Source organism: Pestalotiopsis fici (genome assembly GCF_000516985.1).
Source record: "Pestalotiopsis fici W106-1 unplaced genomic scaffold PFICI_Scf_8, whole genome shotgun sequence".
NCBI lineage: Eukaryota > Fungi > Ascomycota > Sordariomycetes > Amphisphaeriales > Sporocadaceae > Pestalotiopsis > Pestalotiopsis fici.
In genome coordinates, this window is record NW_006917098.1 from 662,105 (window position 1) to 685,817 (window position 23,713).

Here is a 23,713-nt window from a genome sequence, read left to right on the forward strand (position 1 = left end):
TGTGACGTGAACATTGCTCATGGTTCTTATAGTTTGGCTTGTGATTTTAATTTTTCATCCTATGGCAAGGAAGACGCAGGGCTCCCAAGGCTCTGGCAGCGGTGCACTAAAGGCAATGTTTCAAAGTAATATAGGTAAGTAGCTTGTTTGATCTCAGCCTCTTCAAAATGGTGGTTGGCCTTGATATAAAGGTTTGATCAATTTTTGTTTTCTCAGTCGTTTCACCTGGTTTACCTGAAATCAATACCTTTCACTTGCTCATGTGTTTATGGAGTGGTCATTTCAACCTCAATCACACGCTGAGCATACGCTGTACAGTGCATGCCTAAGGCTAGTAATCATTCCATCTACTTGCATTGGGTACTTGTCTCCCGCTAATCTCTAATCTCTTGGCAAAGACTTTTCTGATTCTAAATAATACCTGATGGGAAAAGAATCCCCATGGATTCCCTACCATAATTGTTGGTCGGTTGCGGTTGTTCAAGAAGTGTACGGGATCGGACACTCGAAATGTGGCGCAGTCGCCTTCGCAGGCGGCCACCCGGCTTGGACCCACTCCAACCCGCGCTGGAAGCGCGACACCAAACCGGAGACACAGTGATAGCTACTGGAAGCTTTGCGGCCGCCGGCAACACACAAGAGCACAAGGCCGGTAAGACTCAATACATCCACACCTACTGATGACACCTAGTACAATGAGTACTGATTTGGGACGCAGATGAGACCATACCGTCAATGAGCTCGACGGTTTCCGAACCTTCTGCTACTGCGAATCACGGCAAGAACGAGCGAAAACGGCCGAGCAGCCAGACGCCGAGCCAGAGCCAGCGAAGCAAGCGGCGCCGATCGGGCAGGCAGGATCGCAAGAAGAGAGAGCGCCCAAATACTCTGAAAAGCCAGGGGTTTTGGCCCATCAAGGGGATCGTGCAGGAGGCGTCCAAGGACGACGGCTCGAGCAAATATCTCGTCGAGTGGGAAGGCGAAGACGCAAACGGGGAGCCGTGGCCCCTCGAATGGGTTTCCGAAGTTACTCACGAGGCGCTGTATGCTTGGCAAACGGAACAAAAAGCAAAAGCTGCTGAGTCCCAAACGAACGTTGGCGACGAGGAAGAGGAAACCCAGCAGCAAGAGGTCAGGCCGAAGTGCACAGAGGTACTAGACTCGCAAGCCACGGGCGAGTCATCTCTCGAAACACAGAGCTTTAATCTGCTGAAGATTGAAGTAGAGCTCAAACAAAGGCCTGATTTCGACCCTTCTGCCTACCTGGCCGTCGCTGCTTCTTCAGATTCTGAGGCTCATCTGGAGGATTCTAAGGGTGATAGAATCATCCCTGATTCTCAGGAACCATCAGCGTTTACGACCGAAAATTCTGGCCCTCGTGTCGATACCGACTTTGCTCTTTTGGATTCGCTCGACTCCCAAGTATCGGAAACAGTAGCAGAGATTCCATCGCGACAGCCGGATTGGGTGACACAGCGACAGAGCCCGATCCCAGAGATCACCAGCTTTTTGCATACAATCCCGTCTCCTGTGCCTGAAACCAGCGCGCAGAACTCTCCTTCAGAAAACTGGAATTTGCAGCCCTTGTTTGGGCCGTCCGACTTTCAAACGCAAGAGCCTTGCAACTCCCTAGGTGCAGCGACTGACCCCGAAGGTTCACAAGATCAATCTTCCCAAACCCTGTTATCTTCTTCACTGCTATCTCGGCATCCCCAGCCAGGGATTGGCTCATTCGATATTCTATCCCAGGCCGCTCAGATTGTCCCCCATACCCAAAGTCAGTCGACGGGCACTTCAAGCCAGGCCCGCTTACTTCGGGACTCTGGCGAAAATAGCGAATTTCGTGGAGACATCGTGCTGGATTCGTCGCGGCGCTCTCAGAATCGCCAGGCTCAGTCGCAGAGTTCTACGCAAGCCTTTATAGGACTACATGGTAATTTACGAATTTCATCTTCAGCCCCTCCTGCCTACGGACTAGGTCCATGGCCATCACGTTCGCAATCATCAGGGCAAGCCTCTTTTGATGAGTCATCCACCACTCACGGAACCCATGATATCAGAGGTGTCAGGTCCGCATCACATTTTTCTTTGCCAGCCCAAACATCTGCATCAGATTTCAAGCCATCTAATATCGCTGGCTCAAGGCATAGTGAGGGACATAGAACCCTAGTACGCACGATGGAAGATCCGAATCCGCCCGGCGAGAGACGCCAAACCCTTCAGGAGAGGATGCGTCAACTGGCACAAATAAACTTCTCCGGGGGTCCAGCAGATACTCCACCTGTTGACGCCCCAAGCCCCATAAAGTCGCAGAACCTAGAGCTGGTACATCCTGAACTGCCCGAAGTTCCTCTGGAACCTGCAGATATTCTTCACATATCGCCATCTCTTTTAGTGCCTTCTGTGGAGATGGAGCACCAGGACCAGTCTCTATCTGCTTTTGGACACGAAACCATACCACTGCGAGAAACAGTGTACGAATACCCGCCCGTGCCGGACAATCTCAGCCATCTTCCCGACCATATGAGTCACGAACAGCCTGCGACTTTGGACCCGTCTAATCTAACCATGTCCATTGAACACGACATGCTGGGACCCGAGAACGACGATGATGGAAGTCCCTCAATACCGACCGACAATCTGCAAGCCCCTAGCGAGCACCATGCCAGCCCTGGCCTCACAGAATCCATACATGGCGATGTAGCAATCACTAACCAACCCAACATTCTTCCTTTCATTGACGTACGCCACCACGAGTACATTATTACTCTACCTCTTGCGAGCAACCTTCGTCCCCAGTACGTCGAGGTGATAGAGAGGAGCAATACCGATCTAGTGGCTTATAACGCGGCTTTCACCGTACCTCCTTACGAAACCCCCGACGCCGCGCTGGTTGCTCGAGTTGATGGTATATTCCAACAGCTATTGGACATTTGTGACCTTCCGCCCTCGTTGGAGGCTATTCAGAAAATGTCACCAGAAAAGGTGTCAAAGTACATGAGAAGTACCCACAGTAAATATGCCTTTGTCGGGTCGTTGTTGGAGCATCTGCAAAAGGCCGAGGCTACTGCTCCCAAAAAGATCTTGATTGTAGCCAGACCTGGTGCAATAACTAGTCTTTTGTGCACTCTTCTCGAATGCATGGGCTATCAACCATGCCATTTACGGGACGGCGAGATCCTTCAGGACGATGGCGCTGTCGGAGCAGCAAGCGGATCTTGGTGGCTTGGATCACTGATTGTCACTATTCACCCTTCCACTGATGAGCAGTACGTACTGCAGAGTGAATACGACGTGGTCATCGGCTTTGATCACACCTTCAGACGAGATCTTTTGCCTCGCTGGACTAATGAGCATCCAATAAGCATGCACCTTGTCCACACTACCAGCATTGAGCATCTTAGCATGCGTATTTCCGACAACATTGAGCCACTCACCCGCAAGAACTACCTCTTGCTTGCGGTATGTGCTTCGCTGCCCGAAATACTCAATCCAGACCTGGAGTCCGAGGAAGCCCATGAAATTACTGAACGCTTTGCCAATTACATTCATGGAGTCGATCTCGATGATTTTTATTGGGACCACCAAGAACCGCCGGACTCGATCTTTGAACACATTGCTGCCAACTCTCAAGGTTCTGCAACTCAATCTAACCCTTTGCCCAATGGATCTCCTGACCACGTTGTGGGCCGCAAACGGTCGTTGGTACGTCCCCTCTCCAACCAAGCTCTTATAGTGTGAATAGCTAACAAGGAATAGGACGGTGCCGATGAGACAGAGGCTGAGGCCAAACGACTCAAGACTGCCCCGCCAGGCATAATTACCACGAAAGTTGCCATTGCGCCACAGGTTCCCAGCACTCTGAAATCGTTCATCGGAGAGGGTGTCGCAGCGAGTGATGATGACTCCGTTGTTCAGATCTCAGTCTCACGAGCGAAAGAACTTCAGGCCAAGGTAAGTCTCCTAAACCATCAAATTTATTAATGGATACCCGTAGCTGACCATTGTAGATGGCAAAGCTCAAGGCAGAGCTCGCAAGCACCCGCCGTCAACGTGATCAGTACAAAGAATTGGCTGATCGATCCAACAAGGAGGTTGAGAGCTGGACCGCCTCGGTCAACCGCATTCAACCACGGTACATGGCTGCTTTGAGAGACCGCGGTATAGCTCATAAGGAGAGAGATACAGCGCAAAAACAGCATCGCGACCTTGAGAGTCTTTTACGGGTCACGCAGAAAGACTTGGCATCCACTAAGGATGCTCTATCCGAATCGAAGCAAAGGCTGTCTGAAGCTCAAGAGGCTTTGCTCAGCGGCGGAAATCCTAAAGCGGCCAAGATGGTCCGCATCGAGAAGGAATTGGAAGAAGGGCGGGTCCGAGTGGTAGATGCGGAAAAACGGAACGCATTGGCACAAAAGGACCGCGAATATGCCTCGGCCGAATACCAGAATGCCTCACACCATGCGGCAGAGCTCGCAAAGAAGAACGAGTCTCTCAATGACGAGATCGTGAAGCTCAAGCGTTTGGCCAATGACAATATCGTCAAGATCAACCAGACGCAACGAAACAATGAGGTCAAGGAACTCCTACGCCGCATTGAAGAGAAGAACACCATCGTCAGAGAACTAGAAAACGATCTCAACCGAGCCCGAGAACAGAACACGCAGCTCAGGTCGGGCCGCAGGGAAACGCGCCAGTCTAGTGTGCCGCGCAGCCCACGGCTTGCAGTTTCGAGTCCTCGTGGCCCCTCTAGGCGAGCCGCTACCGAAGTGGCAAGCGGCAGTGCGAGTCGAGGTGCCAGTCCTGCCTTTGGACCATTGGAGGCTGGTGCAAACATCATTCCCGGCGTTGGGAGTATATTTGCAGGCCAACAGCAGGGAAATGGCCGCTATGCGCATTTGCGAGATTAAGATTTGAAATGTTTGAACATGCAGGATATCAGAATTGACGCCAAGGGCTGGCCAGTTACTCTTCTGAGAAGACCTGCATGGTGTTGTATCGTTTTGTTTTCTTCAGGGGTTTGTTTGTGGTTCAGACGTAGTGTGTACATACCCGGCTGAAATACGCCTCGTTTGTTTAGATATTGATTTGCTATAAACCGATTAATCTTTTTCAGTCGGCTTCGAAAAGCTGGCTGTGCAAAATGTGTATGTAATTTTGTGAATGACTTTACTACAACACATGTTCAACTACTCTGCGTCTTCGATTTCCACGATTTCGACTTCCTCGTCTTCCTCTTCCTCTTCCGAATCAACATCACCCTCTTCATCCTCCTCCTCCTCTTGTTCCTTGTCCACCTTTTCGCGGCGCTGGCGGATCAATTTCACTTCTACCTCCTTGTCCCTACCCATCCCGATTTCGAACAGAGTCTCGGGCTGGTCTTCATCGAAATCCTCACCGTCCTTGAGATACATTTCCGTCAGTGGATCAATGAGCTCTCTTTCCACACCGTCAAAGATGCCTCGTGCTCCTGTCTCGGGGATATAATTCTCCTTGGAGAGGCGCGAGAACAGGCTCGAGTCATTCTTGACGGCGATGCGCACATTGCCAATGTACCGATCATGTTTCGGGTCCTTAGCCAACACTATAGGTTTGGCCACTTCGGCTTCGTAGTCCATGAAACCCTTGTGGGCAACGATTATGCTCTCGGCGTCGGAGAATCTTAGAAACGGCATAAAAGTCTTGATGCGGCCGGTAAGAGGTGCGCCCCATTTTGAAATGGACTCTCGACGTAGTTGTTGGCATAATTCGTTGACGCTGTGCGAATCGGGTTAGTTGATCTGGTCAGAGCAATGGGTCAAGAGTACCTACAGTCTTTCCTGCTCATTCACATCGTCAGATTCCAGGCCAGCCTTGTTCTTCTCGTGGAAACTGTGGATCATATTGTCGAATGCATTTGTAGCCAGGATCCAAATGGTCTTTTTGCAATCTACGACAAGTTTCGCATCACGGCGATCTTCATAAGTACCTATAAATCCAATCTTAGAGTTAAATCCAAGATCACCAATAAAGCGAATAGATGTGTACCTTCTTGAAAGGGGATCAACAGAGAGTTGTGCACCTGTTGTTCTGTCTTTTCGAATTCGTCCATGAAAATCACACTTCTCTTTTCATGTTGTTCGACGATGAAATTGTTGACGGGCGATCCTTTTGCCCAGTCCGACATGGGCGGACGCGCTCCAAATAGATCAGTCTCATTGTTCATGACTGTGCAATTCACCGGCTTCATTTCCACACCAAGTAGAGATCCCAGAGACTTGGCAAGTTCCGTCTTGCCGTGTCCACTGGGGCCAGCAAATACCAGTACCAAGGGCTTGTTTGACTGTCGGCTGAGGTGACTGTTAGGAAAAGTTAGTACAGAAAGAAGAAAAATATTATGATTGGGAAGCCGTGTTGATCTCAGAGTTCTGGGGGAGACGTACGAGAGCAACTTTCTCATGAGCCATCTCGTAGCAACAGGCTGCGCAATAATGGATTGGTAAAGACCCAAGACACCTTCGGCATTCTGGCGGAACACGACCGTCTTTTCGCGACCCGAGGGCTGGATAAACTTGCTGGCTCGGTCCAGAAAATACCGCATCGTGACATTGAGCGCGGCCGACATGACGGTGCTAAAGTCGGGCGTGCACCACTTTTTATTCTCGTCGCCGAGGTCGCGCATTTTACTCCGGTCGGGCCCTTCCTCGGGCAGGTCCTCGTCGTAGCGCTGATAAAAGGCGGCGGGGATGGACGACGGCAGGGCCCCGAGGACCAGCAGCGTCTCTACCGTCTTGGTCACGGTCTGCAGGGTGCGGCTCCCACGCAAAATGGCAAACACGAGCAAGGGGATCTTGTCCTCGCCGCACGTGATGTTGGGATCACCGCCGTACTTGACCCAAAGCCGAATAAGCTTGACATTGTGCGTCTCGACGACGTAAAAGATGGCCGGGTACTCGCCACCAATCAGGGCGTTCATATTCTCCTGAACAATGTCCTCGTCGTAATAGTCGAGGTAGGCTTGGACCTGGGTGTCAGTGGCACCCCCCTGGATGAAGCCAATGAGGCTCTCCAGCTCAAAGACGCCAGAGCCGTCGGCGCCGCCCTTGATGAGTTCGGCTGGCTTGTCAAAGCGCGGCAGGGCAGGCCAATAGGATTCTTCGTCATCTTCGTCATAATTCACAGTCTCTGAGTCTTCAGAGTCGTGATTGCTGTCCTTGTCAGTTTCAGACGATGGGGCTTCGCTCTCCGAATCCGTTCCGCTTGCCGTTTCTTCGGTATCTTTATAGGCGTCAAGAAGTTTGTACCTAGCAATGGCTTTGGCCACGTCATTGTCACAGATCTATTCGGGCGAGGTTAGCGAAAAGGGAACGGCTTGAACCGAAGGTAGAGCATTTGGTGATGGTGACATACCTTTAGAAGGCTCCTTGCTTCACGTCTAGTGCAGGTAGGTTGAGCGGCAATGACTTGCTCAATCTCGGTCTTTGTTGATTTACTCATACTGTCTGATTTCGTAATGTTCAAATTGACTGGTTACTTGGTTCGGATTTCAGTTGTCGGGAATGTATTTTGATGATTTTACGAGAAAAACTCAATGCTTGTTCGATATTGGAATATAAATAGACGACAGTAATGCATTTAGACGCATCTGAAACTTTTTCTTTGATGAAATATCTGAATAATCTTGTAGGTTCCCACGGCATTTTTGGAAACCCCCCGGAGCGTGCGCTACTTGTCTGGAGGTAACGATGGAGACAAGTCCTTTGATCATGTCTCTGTTTCTCTCATTATTCTATAAGAAAGCCATGGTGTTTTCTTTGAGAATAGCATACTCTGAGGTTGCATCTTGATTGATTTTCCAGCACCCCTCGTTCCGTCATGGAACATTGTCGAGGCTTTGACTAAATCCCAAGTCAAATGACTCACAATTTGGAAAGACATTCATTGGCATCCAGAAGAGTGAATCGTAAATGTTTCAATAGTATCAATCATACGACAGCTAGAGCTAGAAATATCGAGAAGCTTTGGTATTGAACCACCGTCTTCAATGCCTTCACTGATATTCCATTGGTGGTCGGCCTCCCAAGAGTGAAAGGGCCGACAATTCTTATAAATGCATCGCCTAGTTCTAGTGGACATTCGCTTTTGTCGTTCTATAAACTACATAACCAGATATCACTACATACTCAGCCCAATAGCAGACACCGAAATTCAGTCTCCATCATGTCTTTGAGAAACTCAGCAAGTCGCAACTCCCGCCTGAACCGTTCAGGCGGTGCAGTAAGCGCCGCAATACAAAGCGAGTTTGAAATGGAAATGGAAATGGAAACAGAGCGACCAGAAGATCCCGTCCCCTCCTCGAAAGTGGAATCGACCTCCAGAGGGCGACGCGAAACCGCTAGTACTCCGACGTCGAGCCGCTCCAAGTCCTTGAAGCGCAGTAAAAGTATAGCAAGATTGAGCGAACGACGAAAAAGCATCAGTCGGAGAGACAGTACCCATGCAAAGGAGGACGAGGACGAGAAGCTCATGAAATTCGTCGATAAACTCGCCACGGAGCGCGAGGAGCGCGAAAAGGTCGACAAGAGAGTGGAAGAACTGGAAGCCGAGCTTGCGGCGCTCAAGACTTCAAGCGCTGCGACCGAGCATGGACTCAAGCAGTCTTTGGGAAATACACAGACGCAACTGAGCCAGCTGCAGGAAGCTGAGAAACAAAGGGGCAAGGAGCAAGTTGCCGAAGCCACCAAGCTCGGAAAGTCTCAGCAGGATCTAGCCGAGTCCCAGAAGAAACTGGCAGAGATGGAGGGGAGGCACGACTTTGTACGGGGAGCCCTCGATGCACTCAGGACTTCAAGTGCGCTTGAATCAGTACAGATATCAGCGCTCAAGAAAGATATCGAGACAGTAATGAAGGAAAGAGATGTGGCGTTGCAACAATCACGGCTTACGATGCGCGCTCAAAAGGAGCATACCGCCACTTCCTCAAAGCTCAAGGATATCCAGTCGGAGCAGAAAATAGCCCAGGAAAGGGAGAAGGTCTTGATAAAAGAGCGCGACGCTGCAGTCTCCAAGCAGAAAAAACTCAAAACCGACATGATTGAGCTCGAGAAACAACACAAATCCGACATGACTGAGCTCCGGGAAGCTTCCAAGCCTATTTCGCGCATGGTTGTGATTTGCGTCGACTGCAGCGGAAGCCTATCTCGTGTCATTGGCGAGATTCAGCAGTGCTACCGAGATGTGGTTCTGTATCTCAAGGCCAAGTGCAGCGATGCCAGGGTTGCTGTCATCATGCACGGAAGCTCCCGCCAGACCGTTCACCGCCCTCATGTCATTTCGCAGAGGACATTGACCTTTCTGCGGGACACGGGCAACGCTGGTAGCGAAGACTATGCCTACTGTCTTGGCGAGGCTCACAAGATCTTGGCGCGCGAGGTAGCTGACAGAAAGGTCGTGGTCATGATTGGCGATGGTGACGCACAATACAAGTCTGAATGGGATCTCAAAAGCGCCGTCCAATACCTTTCTGCCAATCAAATCCCCGCCCACTCTATTGTCATTCCCAACGGAAAGCCTTGGTACAGCACTGGGGGAAACACCACTATGGGGTTAATTTCAAAGGATACTAGCGGTCGCACTGAGAGTAAGGATACCTACTTTTCGGTCCTGGACGAGTTTGTCGGTGGCAAGTGAGTGATAGTTTGAACAGATGTTGTACCGGAATAGAAAAATAAATGTATTGTCAGGAGGAGTGAGCTCAGAATTATTGGGGAAATGATTGGCATTTGTATTCAATACGACTTTCTGTGATATATGGACAGTGATGGACATTCCTTCATATCTCAATACAACACTGACCAAAACAAGACTGACAAACATGCCGTGAATTACGCATTGGGAATGTGTGCTGCAACCTCAATCTCGACTCGCATATCATCCGCTCCCAGTCGAGCGACACCTACTGCCGTCCAGATGGGCTGATGATCCGGCATCCACTTTTTGAAGTTGCGCGCCATGGCCTGGAGAGCTTCGTCATTGAGGGGAAGGTGATACGAGTTGACGCGGTAGACCTGTGACCAGCCTTGGCCGCCGGCCGTCTTGAGCGTCAAGTCGACATTCTTGAAAGCCTGGTCGATTTGCTCATTGATCTCCTTGGGGAATTGGATCCCCTGCTTTTCCGGCCACCAGCCGCCTGGATATCCAGGGTCAGTCCAAGAAGAAGAAAAAAGTCTCTGCGTTGAAGCGAGAATGGAGTTGATGTCACCTTGACCGGAGCACTCAATCTTGTCTCCAATGCGGACTGCTTGCTTGTACCCGAGATCCTTGGTGGCTTCCTCGCCGACGCCCGGGTAGTAGGAATACTGCAAATGGGCCATTTTGAATAAAGTCGTACTGTAGAAAGGGTATTTTCTTTTCGTTTCTCTTCCTTATTTTTGATGTGTTCCATGATAATCTTCTTCCCAACTACCAAGGGGATCGAGTTTCATTTATAGTCGCGATGAGCCACTTGAAAATAAGCAATCTCAACATTGTCACAGGTCTTGCTTACGAATCTGAGCATTTTTAATCCGACTTTTGGTCATGTTGCCCAGAGGTCCATGCTTTTGATGGAGTTGAAACGCCGCAGTCTGTTGGACTTGGCGCTTATGCTCTGCTCTTTCGATGCTGTACAGAAGCCCTGAAGCTTTTGCGCTGACTAATTTCCAACCCTACCACGACCAAGCCGCGAAAGAAAAACATATGAGCTAGGTAAGACCTGTGTTTCTCCTTGGCACGCGTCAGTTTATTGGAGTTCAACCTAAGCCGCCACTAGACTTCAACGAACAACCTCATGGGCACGGAAGCCTTTGGAATCAGGTGGGGGATTTTGACTTTGACGGTCGCTTTTGAGACCACAATATATAATGCGCCTGTGCGCTCCCCTCTTCCCCACCACATTGATAGAGTAATCGTGGACGGTGGAATCATATACTACACCAACCATGTGGAATCAGCATCGACTTCAAATGCACGAGCAACGTGCAAATCGCCACTAGGTACAGCACAATCCCTTCATGCAGTAAATGAAGCAAAATACTCACGATCCGCATATTATTAATTCCGAATGAGTATTCATGATCATATGGTACAGGGGCCTCTGTGCAGACCGAATCGGCAAAGTTTAGGTACACTATGGAGGCCCTGGTGAGAAAGGTGTGCGCATAGCTCAAATATTGCGTGGCTAAGTCCGATCTAATATACCATTTAATGATTTCCCGATGAAGATATAAAATAAACAAAATTTCTTTCTTTCAAGAAGAAATCAATCGACTAGAATCGGTGTCTGGGATAATGCGCGATGGCTTGAAGATATAGTCGTTGAGTTTCGACGTATGCTTCCTGTTAATAATGGTTCGCAAATCGTGGAGGTTATATTTTCTGGGATCAGCCACGACCGCAAGCGTCAATCAAAGTAAGACCTCGATACGGAGTTCTACGCCGGGGCTTTTATTGGCAGTGAGAGCCATTGCATTCAAACGGGCAATTGATGCTCATCGAAGTCGAGATCCATGTGTTTATATGGAATCGAAGACGGAACCACTGTCAGCTATTGCCCATCATGCTCATTCAAGACAACCTCTTGCTTGCGGTCCCCGGAGGATCTTCCTCTTGTTACGCCTCTCCTCTGAGGGAAGGCCTGAGTGGGCGGAATGATCTATCATGAGGTGCCAGCCAGGGGGCGAGTTCGTAGCTGCATGTGGTGCTGGTTCTGGTTGACAATATGGTTTGCATAGTTTCGACCACAGGATACTCTGCTGCCAAAGATGTGTACTCGATTTTGTCGAAATAGAAAGGCTGGCGAGACGCGAGTTGACGACGGCTACCGATAGACTGCATTATTTCTTCAGTTTTCTTCTCTATTGAGACTCAGTTGATGTAATCGAATTAAACGTACCGAAAGAGTGTTTATGTAAATGATAGACGCTGTCGTCTACCGTCTCAATGGCCGTAGACAGACTACAAGCAGCTAGTGCCGTTGCCGTGGTGGAAGCAGCTGTCAGGCAGGGAATGTCAGCAATAGAAACCGAATCGTACTCTCGTGATATGAACCATACAGAAGTACTTGATGTTCAACGTTCAAAGCGCAGCCAAGCGCAAAGCCACTGTGGGCAGCTCGAGCATCAGTGTAGTTACGAGGACCCGGATCTTACCCAAATGAACCACCACAGCCATCAGAGCAAGGCGGGCGGTCGTCGTGACTTGTGACAAGTGTCCACTGCAGGACAGCAGGTTTCATTTGGACAGCTCTGATCTGTGGAATTTTTAGCAACCTTTCGACAGAAAAGGCGGCTCATGGACGATTCAGCCATGTCGAGAAGCCACTCGCGGTTCCCATGTCGCGTAGTTCATCATGCTCGACTGGGACAAGACGTATCACGTATGCAAGTTTCGTGGCCTACATCTACCAGCCCATGAGCACCTCTGCTGGAGATCTTGCACGGTGACCTTTTGACTACCGATGCCTCCTGATCAGCGACATCTCGTATCTTTTCACCATCGCCGAAGGGGTGCAGACGCCACATCTGACTTGCGTCGCCGTCAACACCTGGCGCAAGGCATTGCTCACATGGACTTTTGACTGGCGGCGCGCTTGATTCTCATATGCCTGGCATCATCCCAGGATGGATATAAGCAGACCATCTTTCAGCTTGCCGATTTTGTAATCACTCTGAATTGAGAAGTGAAGTATTAACAAGACTAGGCAGTTGTTATTTCGCCACTAACAATGATTAGTTCACCTTTTAGGCTATTTTCTCCTGCATACTACTCTGGATACTGCGTACCAGGTAAGTAAGGAAGTGGCCTGGTCTGTCTTCAAAATTCGGCACATTTCTCCAAAGCTAATGATTGAGTGTAACCCCCCAGACTCATCAGATAAGAGCCGTACGCACTACAATGTAGTACAAAGTTACGCACGGGAAGAGCAAGGCCTTGGCAGCGTGTGGAGCAGAAGGATTCTCACCGCCGTCATAACATTGGTTGAAGCAGGGGGCCATTCGTTTAACATTCGGCGACTCGCATGGCGCCTGGATCATGTGAGTTTAATAAAGCTTGGGCAATAGACACAATCCAGCGCACGTGGGTTCTTCTGCGCATCGCCAATATTTCCGCTCTCGGCACGCTCAGAAATCAATATCTTTTCCCTTCATGGTGTCATTGTTAGACCAATCGCAACATATTTCCAGGTGTTCGTCATGAAAGATAAGCCACGTCAAGATTCATAAAAGAAGAGGTTCAAGTCTCCCCCAAGCGCCGCTGATCAAACGCTCTAGTCGTAAGCGCTTGCCGGACGCCGTTGCTAAGGGGACTACCCGCAACAGGAAAAAGCATCAAAGAATAGACAATAGGCAGTCTATATTAGCAAGACCGTTCATACTACTGTAGTACAAAAGTAGTGACCACTGACGACAACAAAAAAATCGGCCTAGATTAGTACGCCCGTTCCTGATAATTGAAAGGATCGCGCCGAGAGGCATCGCGCCGGACAAGACTTCAAAAAACATCACAAGATTGAGACAAACTCTAGGTCGGTGGGGGCAGACGTCGGGAATCTCAAAGTCTCCGTTGCGGAGTACAACCGGCCGCCGGGCACAGCCGCCGCGCAGCAACAACAAAAAAAAGTCTTGGATATTGAGCCCAAAAGAGACTTTATCATCTTAATCGACAACCCACGTGCAATGATGAGCAGCAGGGTGTCTCTCCCGTCTTTCCGCAAATCCGAACAACCCGGCAGGGAAGGCTCCTCATACACGCTCTCTCTCTTTCACTCTTGTACGGACTCGGACTCGGAGGGGAAGATCAAGAGATTTGCCAAGAATAGGGGACCAAATAGTGCCCCGGGTCTCGAAGGTTCCAGATTCTTGATTCTTGGGGGGGAAAAGGATAGAAGAACGTTTGCGGCAAGGCCCTCAAAAGAACTGTACATTCCCAAATAGACGCGATGATACCTGATAACGAAGGTGGCCAACTTATCTAGGCTTTGCTGGGTAATCTCTTGGCTCGTCTTGGTGCTAAAGATGCCGGTATTTGAATTTTGCAGGAGCTTAGGCAATTGGGATCAGCGGGTTTTTGGCGGGCATACGACGCTGGCAATGACCCCCCAAACTCCCCCTAGCAAAAAGTATAGAGTTCAACGCCAGGACGTTATCGGTGCTGGCTTTTGGGAACCCCTGAATCCGCGAACCTTCTCTGCTCCTCATGCCCAACCTGACTGCCCATCCACAGCCCATTGGTAGCCCATGGGCCCGGTGTTTCGGGTCCTCGGGAGGCAAATCAATCACCACATGGGCGCAGCGGGTCCTCCCCCCAAAAATCCTTTTTGGGTGTGAACCAGAACGTCGGTAGATTTTAATCTATTTTACCTTCGTCTTGATCTTGTCATTGCTCCTCATTGCTGCTACTGTACACGTTTTTTGAGTTGCCACTTCTCCCCGACAGGTGGATCTGTCTTTCCCCTTGAGCAACGAGGATGTTGATTCAGTTGATTGATAGTACTCTGTGATTTGTTCTGCACTCCAAAGAAAATGAACAAAGGGAAAAAAAAAAAAAAAAAAACGCGCATAAGCAGGACAGAGTAAGATTTTAATGCTGCGCATCGATGGAGTCTCTGATAAATAACCCACATGAAGTCTCCCAATCAATATTGTTACATAACATACCCTTGTGTCGAATGCACATAATCATATACTAGTACTACGGATAAACGATGGCAAAAAGAGCAAGGGTAATAATGAAAAAGCAAAACACACACATACATAGTACACACACACACACACACACTGACACACACCAGCCAAGGCCCGAATCGAAAGCAGCTGGCAGAAGAAAGCAAATTGTGATGAGGGCTTGAATGGAACGCGCCTTGCAGAATGCGCAATAGCCGCAGACAACGGTAACGGCCAATCCTTCCCGGAAAAGATAGGCGTCACTATACCAAGTGGATAAGAAATCACTGCTTAGATCGACATTTCGAGATCCCGGATTTAGATCCCGGTCACCTTGCCCCGGCCCATTGACCAATCGATAGACCGGAGCTTGGCGACACATGCCAGAACAAGACACATGGCCGCCCTGCCTCGCAACCATGGTGTACTTGTGGGTAGTGGTTCTAGTGGCAGCAGCCTCTCTTTTAGTGTTTCTGCGGGTTCCCCTGATTTCTGCATCGTTGTTGTTGAAGAGAGGGGGGACACACCTCGGGAAGAAAACGAGATGGATGAATGCTTGTTCCTAGCTACGCCTACCCTCAAACTACCTTAGCTTGACAGCCCACGACAGGAGCCGGCCGGCACCCGAGGGCACCTTTGCAGACTTGGGCGTCTGGCGTGTTGTGGCTGGCTTGGCTCACGTCTCTTTGACCTCCCGTGAGGATTACGACACTTTCTCGTAAGCTTTCCCCCCTCGAAAGAGATCATCATCTGAATGTTACGCTACGAACAATCTCGCCATCTATCGTATCTACCGAATACTATCAGATATCAGATCTTTTCCCATTGAGCATTCCAAGGGGGCCCGCGAGTAGTATACTGGTCTGGCATTAATCGAACTACTAGACGAGCTGAGCATGGAAGACCAGAGCAGAGTCCACAAAATTGCCGGATCCAGAGCAGAGGTTACATTGAAGTGAGCACGCAGTGGCCCTGCGCTTGCTTGCATTCGGCATCTAGGGCTGGTAATCTCGCGAGAGGCATCGCACCCTGGGCCCTGGCATGGCTCTGCTCTCTCTTTCTGTCTGGTACCAGGTGGAGCGACATGTCCGCCGATCAAGAGACGTCCGATCCGGACCCGCCATCAGAATAGAACCTAGGCCTAGGCAAAAATGGACCACTTTTTGACACCCTGGAGATGAAATATCTAGAAAGGCACATCCAGTCCTCTGGTGCAACTCTGGTTTTCTCTCTCTGATGGTATTTCCGGTCTTTCCTTGTGTTATATATCCACATGTCGCTCCTTGTCCTTTGATTCTAAACACCACCACCACCAAAAAAGGGGATCCGCCAGTAAAAGGCACGCTGCTGTCACCATGGCCGTCGAGAACCGCGGGCCACAGTTGCTGGTGGTATGCATCACGCTGTTGACGATTGCCATTATTTCCATGTCCTTGAGAATCTTTACGAGAGTATTCATCGTCAAGGGTTTCGGTAGAGATGACTTTTTGATGGTCTTTGCCTCTGTAAGTGATATACAATATTCCTGTTACATCGAATTAAATCACCCAGTTTGCTAACACCATATCTCTTTTGCAGATTTCATTCACTCTTTTCGTTACTTGTGCCATTACCGGCGTTCACTATGGAACTGGAAGGCATCATAAAGACCTTAGCACCCCACAAATTGAAACAGCAATGAAGGTTGGTGCAAATGTGCTGCTCTTGGCACGACATGATATGGCATACTGACTTTTGGACAATAGTACTGGTGGCTTTGCTATATTTGGTACTGCGTTTCAATGATTACTTCAAAACTCTCCATCGGCGTTTTCCTGCTTCGAATCACGGTCCAACGCATTCACCACTACATTCTCTATCTGGCCATGTTTTGCTCGGTTCTTACCGGCCTCGTGTTTTTCTTTGTCACTCTGTTTCAGTGCAACCCCATTACCTACTTTTGGTACAAGTCGGGACAGGAGGGAACTTGTGTCGACGCGGGCATCATCGCAGCCCTCACGTACCTGTACAGCGCCATCAGTGTGATTGCCGATTTTACTTTTGCCCTCTTGCCGCTCCACATGATTCGTGGGCTGCAGATGAACCGGAGGACCAAGTATGCTCTCATTCCAATTCTAGGAATGGGTTGCGTGGCTAGTATCGCCGTCGTTGTCCGCTTTGCCTACATCGAGAACTTTAAAGATCCAGACTTTCTCTGTAAGAGGCCCCATGGACGCGTCGACTCAGCTGAACCATTAAACTAACCTTTGTATCTCAGGGGCAACCTTGGACATTGCCGTTTGGTCGACAACCGAACAGGGTCTTGCCATCACGGCCGGCAGTCTCGCCTCACTTCAACCTCTCGCCAAGACCGTGGGTCAAAAGATGGGCATCTGGCAGACGCAGGGACGTACTGGCCGCAGCGCCAGCGACATGCACGCACGCACCTTTGGCAGCAACCAGATGTCGCGCAACAAGAAGAGTCGGTCGGCCAAGGACTCGTACGGCATGACGACGTTCGACATTGACGACGCCGAGGAAGGGGGCGTCTATCATCAGGGCGACAGCGACAAGGCGCACCCGGGCAAGAACCAAATCGTCCTTACCCGCGAGGTGGATATCACGACGAATGACAATACCACCACCGGCACCGGCGCCACAAATACCAAATCGTCGAAGCGCACCAGCCGCCTGTGGGCGGTTGCCGAGTCAAAGGCCAACGAGAGCGAGGAGGAGCTCACGGGCAAGTCGCCAAAGGATTCATATCTTGAGCAATTGGTGGTGCCACGAAGCTTCCTCGCGGACGAAAAGTCGTCGCAAAAGTTTTGAAATTTTTATACTGGTTAATAGTTAATATACCCTTCAAGCAACAAGGACGGCATTTTCGATTCTTCCCATACTTCTTTTCTCTGTGAAACACTTTGCTCATCGTGTGATAACTGTGACACCCTTTGCCATGACACCTTGGGTTCAACCCGTGGACTAAAATGGAGACTACCCACCACGATGGCTACAATAATGAATAATTGGCATACATACGGATACTTATTACTCAGCCCTGTTCAGGGGCTACCAAAGTCCGTATGAACCTGGTGCTGGAAATTCCCAACCAGCCTAGCTCGTAGTCTAGGCACCAGTTCCAACATGTGTGGGGTCGAGCTGACAGTTTCCTTGCTGAGACATGCGCCACCTCATCACTCTTCATCCACCCTTTGAATATTTGCAGTCCCACGACAACGACGACGCCAAGAGTCTCTCTCCTGTCTCTTCTCTTCTATTTGCCGCGATTCAAAGAACATGGCATCGTTGATTGGTAGATTTCTAAATCACCTTGCCCTCGGGCCCCTGGAACGCAAAGTGACTGAATATCTCAACGCAGCCACCTGTGGTACGTTGACAAAGTCTTCCGGGTTTTTGATGGATTTGCTCGACTTTGGATCTGACCTATACCCAAAGACTCTGTGGCTTCCGATCTGGGAAAGGTACTTTTGCCGCAACGGTGGAGAGCACGAGGGCATTTGCAGGTAATCTTTGGCCAGTACTGCATTCAAGACTCAGCAGGCGAGAAATGTAAGCCTTTAAACTGTCATGCTTGTTGTTGATGAAAAGATGAAAGAAGATGACTACTTATTATTATGGCAAGACTGGAATGAGGATAGCTTTCGTAACCATATTCGAAGTGCGCATCCAGAGTCTATAATCTCCGACGGCGCGGTCCGGCTTCTCTGGAGGAGTTTCCACTTTTACGCCTATCATCCATTCCCACGCCATCCTCAACAGGTGACCAACCTTGACTTTGACGCATTTCACCGCGCAGCTCTGCTCGTCGTTTTTCAATGTGATTCCCTCCTGGGCACTCGTGAGCTGGACTGGTTCTGGCGCCACGATGCAGCTTTCTTTCACAATGCCTGTTTTGCGCGGGTATTCAGGAGTTTGGCGGTGCCAGAGACTGCAACAATAGAGCAAGGCAAGTCTGTTAATCAAGTGAATGATGTGACACCTTCCTTGAGCGATGCCATGGATGTCCTGGTCATGGTCGGCCCTCAATTCATACATGCGATGCCTTCAGAAAGACAACTCGAAACTGTCGCACGGAGACTATTCATCAGCGGGCCAGCTGCAGAGCGAGGGTCAGCGAGGCGAGAAGACGTGTCGAACCTAATGGAATTGTTGCTGAGACTCGAATTGAACGAAGAAAAATGGGGCTCCTATTATCATTACGGTCATATTCTGCAAGCCGACCCGGCAAATGAAGAGTTTACCGAGGCCTTGGTTGATGCTCTAATGGGTGGTGAGAACAAACAGGTCATGACGCCGGAGCAGCTTCTTGAGGCAACATGCCTATTCGTGAGTATATGCAACAACTTTCAAAGGGGACTCTTTCTAAATCTTGTTGGCAGCCCAATCTTCCATTGAGATTTCAGCAGTTATGGGCTGTCTTGTTTCAACCTCCAATGGAATCACCTTGCTCGCTCCCGGCTGCATCAACTCACATTAGGGAAGGAGTCATCTCCCTCTTTCTTCCTCGACTTTCATTTGAGATCGATTTCCGCCCGAGAGAGGATAATCAGGATACCCGCATTACATTCGCAGAAGTCCTGGTGTCACTAGACTCATCCAATTTGGAAATGAGCTCTTTGAACAAAGCCCTCTCACTCCATTCCTCGGATCACGTTGTGCTGTTCACTGGTGACACCGAATCGACTCGGAGGGCTGTCATGGGCGTCTATCTACCAGCACCCTCATCAGTGATCAACTATAGCCTGGGACATACATGGCAAAGGTCCTCGCATGTGTTTTTCCAGTTGCTGCCCACTTTCCGGTTGCTATGGGGGACAAAGTCGTATGCCCGACTGGCAGATTTAATCAACACAAGAGACAAAAAGACGTCTCCGGGAGATGATATGCAAATCGACAACCCAAAAACTCTTACCGTGCCTTATTGGATAGGAGATGCTTCAGGCGAGGGCGTCCGGCTAAAGATTGACCCCGAGAAGAGAACGGTGGCACTCACTGGCGGCGACGCACAACTTCGAACAGACTTGAAAACAAAAAGAAGCAATGAAGTCGCCGAGGAGGACGAAGTTTTGATTCAGAATGCTCGGATGAACCTATTCACCGTCTAGATCAGTCAACCCACCTACACCGAGCTTCTAATGACTTGACTAGATCAAGACTCGGGTGTGCCATTTCATATCTCTTTTTTTTTTATGCTTCCAAGACGCCGCCGAATTCGCTTTCCTCGGTTTTCCTTCTTGCGATTGAATTATCCTGGTATTACGTCAAGCACTCCACGGGATCCGGGCTATAGCATTAAGCAACGGGGCACAGCAACAGCCTTGGGTATGCCGGTATGAGCGGGTCGCCCGGTCCCGGTATATACATACTAAAACGGACTTTTCGAGAATGCCGAGAAGAGCGCTACATTTTCCGGATCAGATTGGAGAAGATATTGCACGATTACCAAGCCGCGTTTCGGCGTCGAAAAGAAATAATATGATTTGGCGAGATCTGCTTACGATACCCCGATCTCTGCGCGGGGCTCGATCGGAATGCAACGATGTTCATCTTGTGTCACCCCAACGACCATCTATAAACTGCCGTACTTGCATGCACAATCATGCGAGCTCAATATTTCCTTCCGATTTCACCAGAAGTGGATTGAATTAGGCCAACCTCATCTACACATTAACAATGGCGAATTCCTCGACACCTACGACGATTGCGATCTTTGGAGCAACGGGCAGTACTGGAAGCGCGACATTGCGGTCTCTTCTCTCCAAGAAGGACCTGTCACTACATTTGAGGATCCTTGTTCGGTCCAAAGATAAACTAACCAAACTTGTCCCAGAACTGCTATCTCACCCTTCATGTAAAATCTGGGAGGGAAACCTGACAGATACCGAGACGATCAAGGACTGTCTCAATGGAGCCGACGTTGTGATTTGCACCGTCGGCGAGAACCGCAACATTCCCGGCGTCGACGTGATTCAGACGGCCGCCAAATCCATAGTAACGGGCTTGCGCGCCCTCAGGGAACAACAACAAGCAGGACGCACCAGCACCGCGGCATGGCAAAAGCCCCGGCTTTTGCTGCTTTCCTCGGTCACGTGGAACAAGCGCATCCTCGAATCTGGGTTCAGTCCCATTCGCTTCATTGTCAAGAGGGCATTCTACTACCCGTACGCCGACCTACTCGAAGCCCATAGGATATTCGACGAGGCAGCCGACGACGATCTACTGACTCTGCTCCTGGTCCAGCCGCCCGCGCTCATTGACGAGGCGCCGACGGGGTACGAGATTAGTGTGGACAAGTCGCGCGTGGGCGTCTCGTACGCGGACCTGGGCGCCGGCTTTGCCGAGCTCGCTACCGAGAGCGCTTACGATCAAGTCGGCGCCGTCATTGTCACGAGCCTGGGCGGCGACTCGTTTGCGAGGTATGCCTCGGAGTTATTGTCGAGAATCTTTTTCGGACTCTTGTCTGGAAATGTGCCGGGGTATTGGCCGCTTCAGCGTATGCTTCAGAGGATATGGGGTTGAAAAGAATCATCCAAATTGTAATGCGTGTGTGTGTGTGTATTACTCAGGCAATCTTCTATGACGACATCATTTTATGCGACACACTGGAACATCAGAGTGTGTACAGAGTACGGGTTGCCCCCCAATGAGACATCATCAACTTGAAGACCATCGGACATTTCGGCCGATTGTCGGACAACTCGTGATAGTCCGATATGGCCGACTCGAGCGAGAGGAGTCAATTCTTGGCAAAAAAGGACCCGAAGCTTGAGCTCGATCGACATACAGAGACTTTGGCACGGAGAGCAGATACTTTTGAACATGATGTTAGATACAACTCTTGCTACCTGATTTTGCAATAACATACTTTCCAAAAGAATAGAAAACAGTTTGGAAGTTATAAATTGACACTAGGCGTTGTCCATATATGGACCCGAACCATGATGACTTTAGAGGATTACCTTGGCACCGCTAGCACCACTACGTATTAGTACCTGGGGTTATTCCCCGATACGCAGCTTTTAGTGTAGATGGAGCGGCACAGACAGTCTGGAGAGCGGCGGCTGGGTTTAATACACGGACCCTGTCTACCCCGGAGCGAGCTGGCGGGGCTTTGATAGGTACGGTCGGCAGCCAAGCCGATAATGTTTCTCCTCCGGACCCCCTTCTTTTTTTGCAGCTGTGTTGTACATGCAATCCATGTATGATAAGCGGCGCAATAAGCTTGAGCATATCCTTTGTGCATGATATATATCATACGAGCGCAAGTTCCGATGACATGTCCGGTCGTACGCGGGACGTGTCGCGGACACGCAGCGGTTGTCGGAAGTGCCGAGGTGGGCGCATCTCTATAATCATGTCAATCTGCCGCGAGCACAACTGATGGCTCTCTAGAACGGCGGGTCAAATGCCCGGAGCAGCGCCCTACTTGTGGTCACTGCCGACGCCTTGGGTTCAACTGTTGTTATGATATTCGCTTGACTTGGCTTGACGTGACTGACGCTCGCAGCCCGGGACTCTGCGTTCCGATCCGGCCTCGTCTTACCCTAGTCGAGACATGGATGTTTCTAAACACTATTCAAAAAGACTTTGACCATGATCTTGCATCACCCAGCGATGCATCAGACAGGGAAGACATTTGTTCGATTTCCCCAAAGGCATGGCATGCTTCCCCGGTTGTTCCACCATCCAAGGCTCATCATGCGGGCACTTTACATCGATCATTGGCCAATATTCAAATGAATTCCATCGAGGGACACCTCTGGTCGTACTTTGATGAATACATGACACCTCAGTGCGTCTTGACGCCTGATTGCAATCCCTATCGTAACGTGATTCTCAGGCTCGCATCATCATCGCAAAGAGGACCCTTGTTCCACTGTGTTTTGGCCGTGGCGGCGAACCAACTACATAGTATCGGTTTGCGGCAGTATCAGCAGTTCATGTGGCTGCATCGGGCCGAGGCACTTCGAGAACTTCGCCGCAAGGTAAATGCTGCTGCTGCTGCCCCGGGTGGATTGGACCAAACCCCGGATTTCGCAGAAACTGCACAAATCACGGCTTCAACATTGATGCTGTGCTTCTTTGAGGTAAGATACAAACGGCACTCTTTCGACACTGACCTCTTCTAATTGTCAAGGTAGATCCTACAGGACTGTTCTCAAAGCTGGATTGTCCATACTACATTCGCCCAAACATACTTGTCACGATATTGCCACAATTCTTCAAGGTCTGCAGAGTATGATCAGTTCCATCGTTTCTGCATGGCATATATTCACTCGCATAATATCCTCGCAGCGACTGCGGGGACGAAAGTCGATAGTCATGATGCCGTCCATAGTTTTGTACATCCGCAGATGATGCGACCGTACTTGCACTGGCCGGATGTTCGACCGAGCTGCTTGCTATTATATCAGAGATCAACAGTCTCGACACAATTGTGAAAGGTAGACAGCCGCAAAACAGCGTCAATGACAAGATGCGACGCGACGATATTGAAAGGCGACTACATTCGCAGGGCCGAATGTTTGCCTCGTCAGCTCAATCGCCAGACCTAGAAGTCTCCATCATAGCCGAGGTCAAGCGTCTGGCAGCTATGCTGTACTTATACGGCCGGATCGACGGTGCAAGTCCCCAGGAAACGCACATGGTCAGGATCACAAAGCAGACCCTCGCGCTTATTCCCCAAATATCACTTCGAACCAACACCATACTCTGGCCCCTGTTCATTGTCGCGGTCCTCGGAGTACGGCCCGAGTGTGATGAAGATAGGAGACTGATACTGGCAAGACTGACTGCACTACAAGAGACGAGACAGTTGGGAAACGTCAAGAAGGCCCGTTGCGTTATCGAGGATGTCTGGAAAGCGAGAGACTTGAGAGCTTCCGATGCAACAAAAGGCTGGAAGATACTTGAAGGAAAGCACCAAACCATCAGTCTTGCCTAACAAAAATTAAGGTCTCATTGATCTCTATGAAAATGCATTGTCTGGATATATCCTTTCCCCTAAACATTTTTCGACTGTTTGATCTTAC

General features: G+C 49.8%; 7 protein-coding genes across 7 annotated transcripts; 5 read left to right on the forward strand and 2 right to left on the reverse strand.

The window, feature by feature from the left end:
* Positions 1-510: 510 nt before the first annotated feature.
* Positions 511-4,910, forward strand: PFICI_10906 (uncharacterized protein; the record flags this gene model as incomplete). The annotated part of the gene is made up of 4 exons (XM_007839487.1): positions 511-652; positions 719-3,705; positions 3,760-3,954; positions 4,011-4,910. 4 exons carry the CDS (start codon positions 511-513, stop codon positions 4,908-4,910), a joined length of 4,224 nt encoding a protein of 1,407 aa, XP_007837678.1.
* Positions 4,911-5,189: 279 nt separating this feature from the next.
* Positions 5,190-7,476, reverse strand: PFICI_10907 (uncharacterized protein; the record flags this gene model as incomplete). The annotated part of the gene is made up of 5 exons (XM_007839488.1): positions 5,190-5,757; positions 5,812-5,968; positions 6,028-6,338; positions 6,423-7,318; positions 7,390-7,476. The coding sequence occupies 5 exons, from the start codon at positions 7,474-7,476 to the stop codon at positions 5,190-5,192; spliced, it is 2,019 nt and encodes a 672-aa protein (XP_007837679.1).
* Positions 7,477-8,199: 723 nt separating this feature from the next.
* On the forward strand, positions 8,200-9,669 carry PFICI_10908 (uncharacterized protein; the record flags this gene model as incomplete). Its single annotated transcript, XM_007839489.1, has 1 exon — positions 8,200-9,669. The coding sequence occupies one exon, from the start codon at positions 8,200-8,202 to the stop codon at positions 9,667-9,669; it is 1,470 nt and encodes a 489-aa protein (XP_007837680.1).
* A 194-nt stretch (positions 9,670-9,863) lies between these two features.
* Positions 9,864-10,352, reverse strand: PFICI_10909 (uncharacterized protein; the record flags this gene model as incomplete). Its single annotated transcript, XM_007839490.1, has 2 exons — positions 9,864-10,168; positions 10,241-10,352. The coding sequence occupies 2 exons, from the start codon at positions 10,350-10,352 to the stop codon at positions 9,864-9,866; spliced, it is 417 nt and encodes a 138-aa protein (XP_007837681.1).
* Positions 10,353-16,036: 5,684 nt separating this feature from the next.
* On the forward strand, positions 16,037-17,489 carry PFICI_10910 (uncharacterized protein; the record flags this gene model as incomplete). The annotated part of the gene is made up of 4 exons (XM_007839491.1): positions 16,037-16,186; positions 16,260-16,364; positions 16,427-16,877; positions 16,939-17,489. The coding sequence occupies 4 exons, from the start codon at positions 16,037-16,039 to the stop codon at positions 17,487-17,489; spliced, it is 1,257 nt and encodes a 418-aa protein (XP_007837682.1).
* Positions 17,490-17,957: 468 nt separating this feature from the next.
* PFICI_10911 (uncharacterized protein) lies at positions 17,958-19,786 on the forward strand (the record flags this gene model as incomplete). Its single annotated transcript, XM_007839492.1, has 4 exons — positions 17,958-18,048; positions 18,117-18,230; positions 18,304-19,007; positions 19,061-19,786. 4 exons carry the CDS (start codon positions 17,958-17,960, stop codon positions 19,784-19,786), a joined length of 1,635 nt encoding a protein of 544 aa, XP_007837683.1.
* A 568-nt stretch (positions 19,787-20,354) lies between these two features.
* Positions 20,355-23,625, forward strand: PFICI_10912 (uncharacterized protein; the record flags this gene model as incomplete). The annotated part of the gene is made up of 4 exons (XM_007839493.1): positions 20,355-21,097; positions 22,189-22,768; positions 22,819-22,917; positions 23,020-23,625. 4 exons carry the CDS (start codon positions 20,355-20,357, stop codon positions 23,623-23,625), a joined length of 2,028 nt encoding a protein of 675 aa, XP_007837684.1.
* Positions 23,626-23,713: the final 88 nt, after the last annotated feature.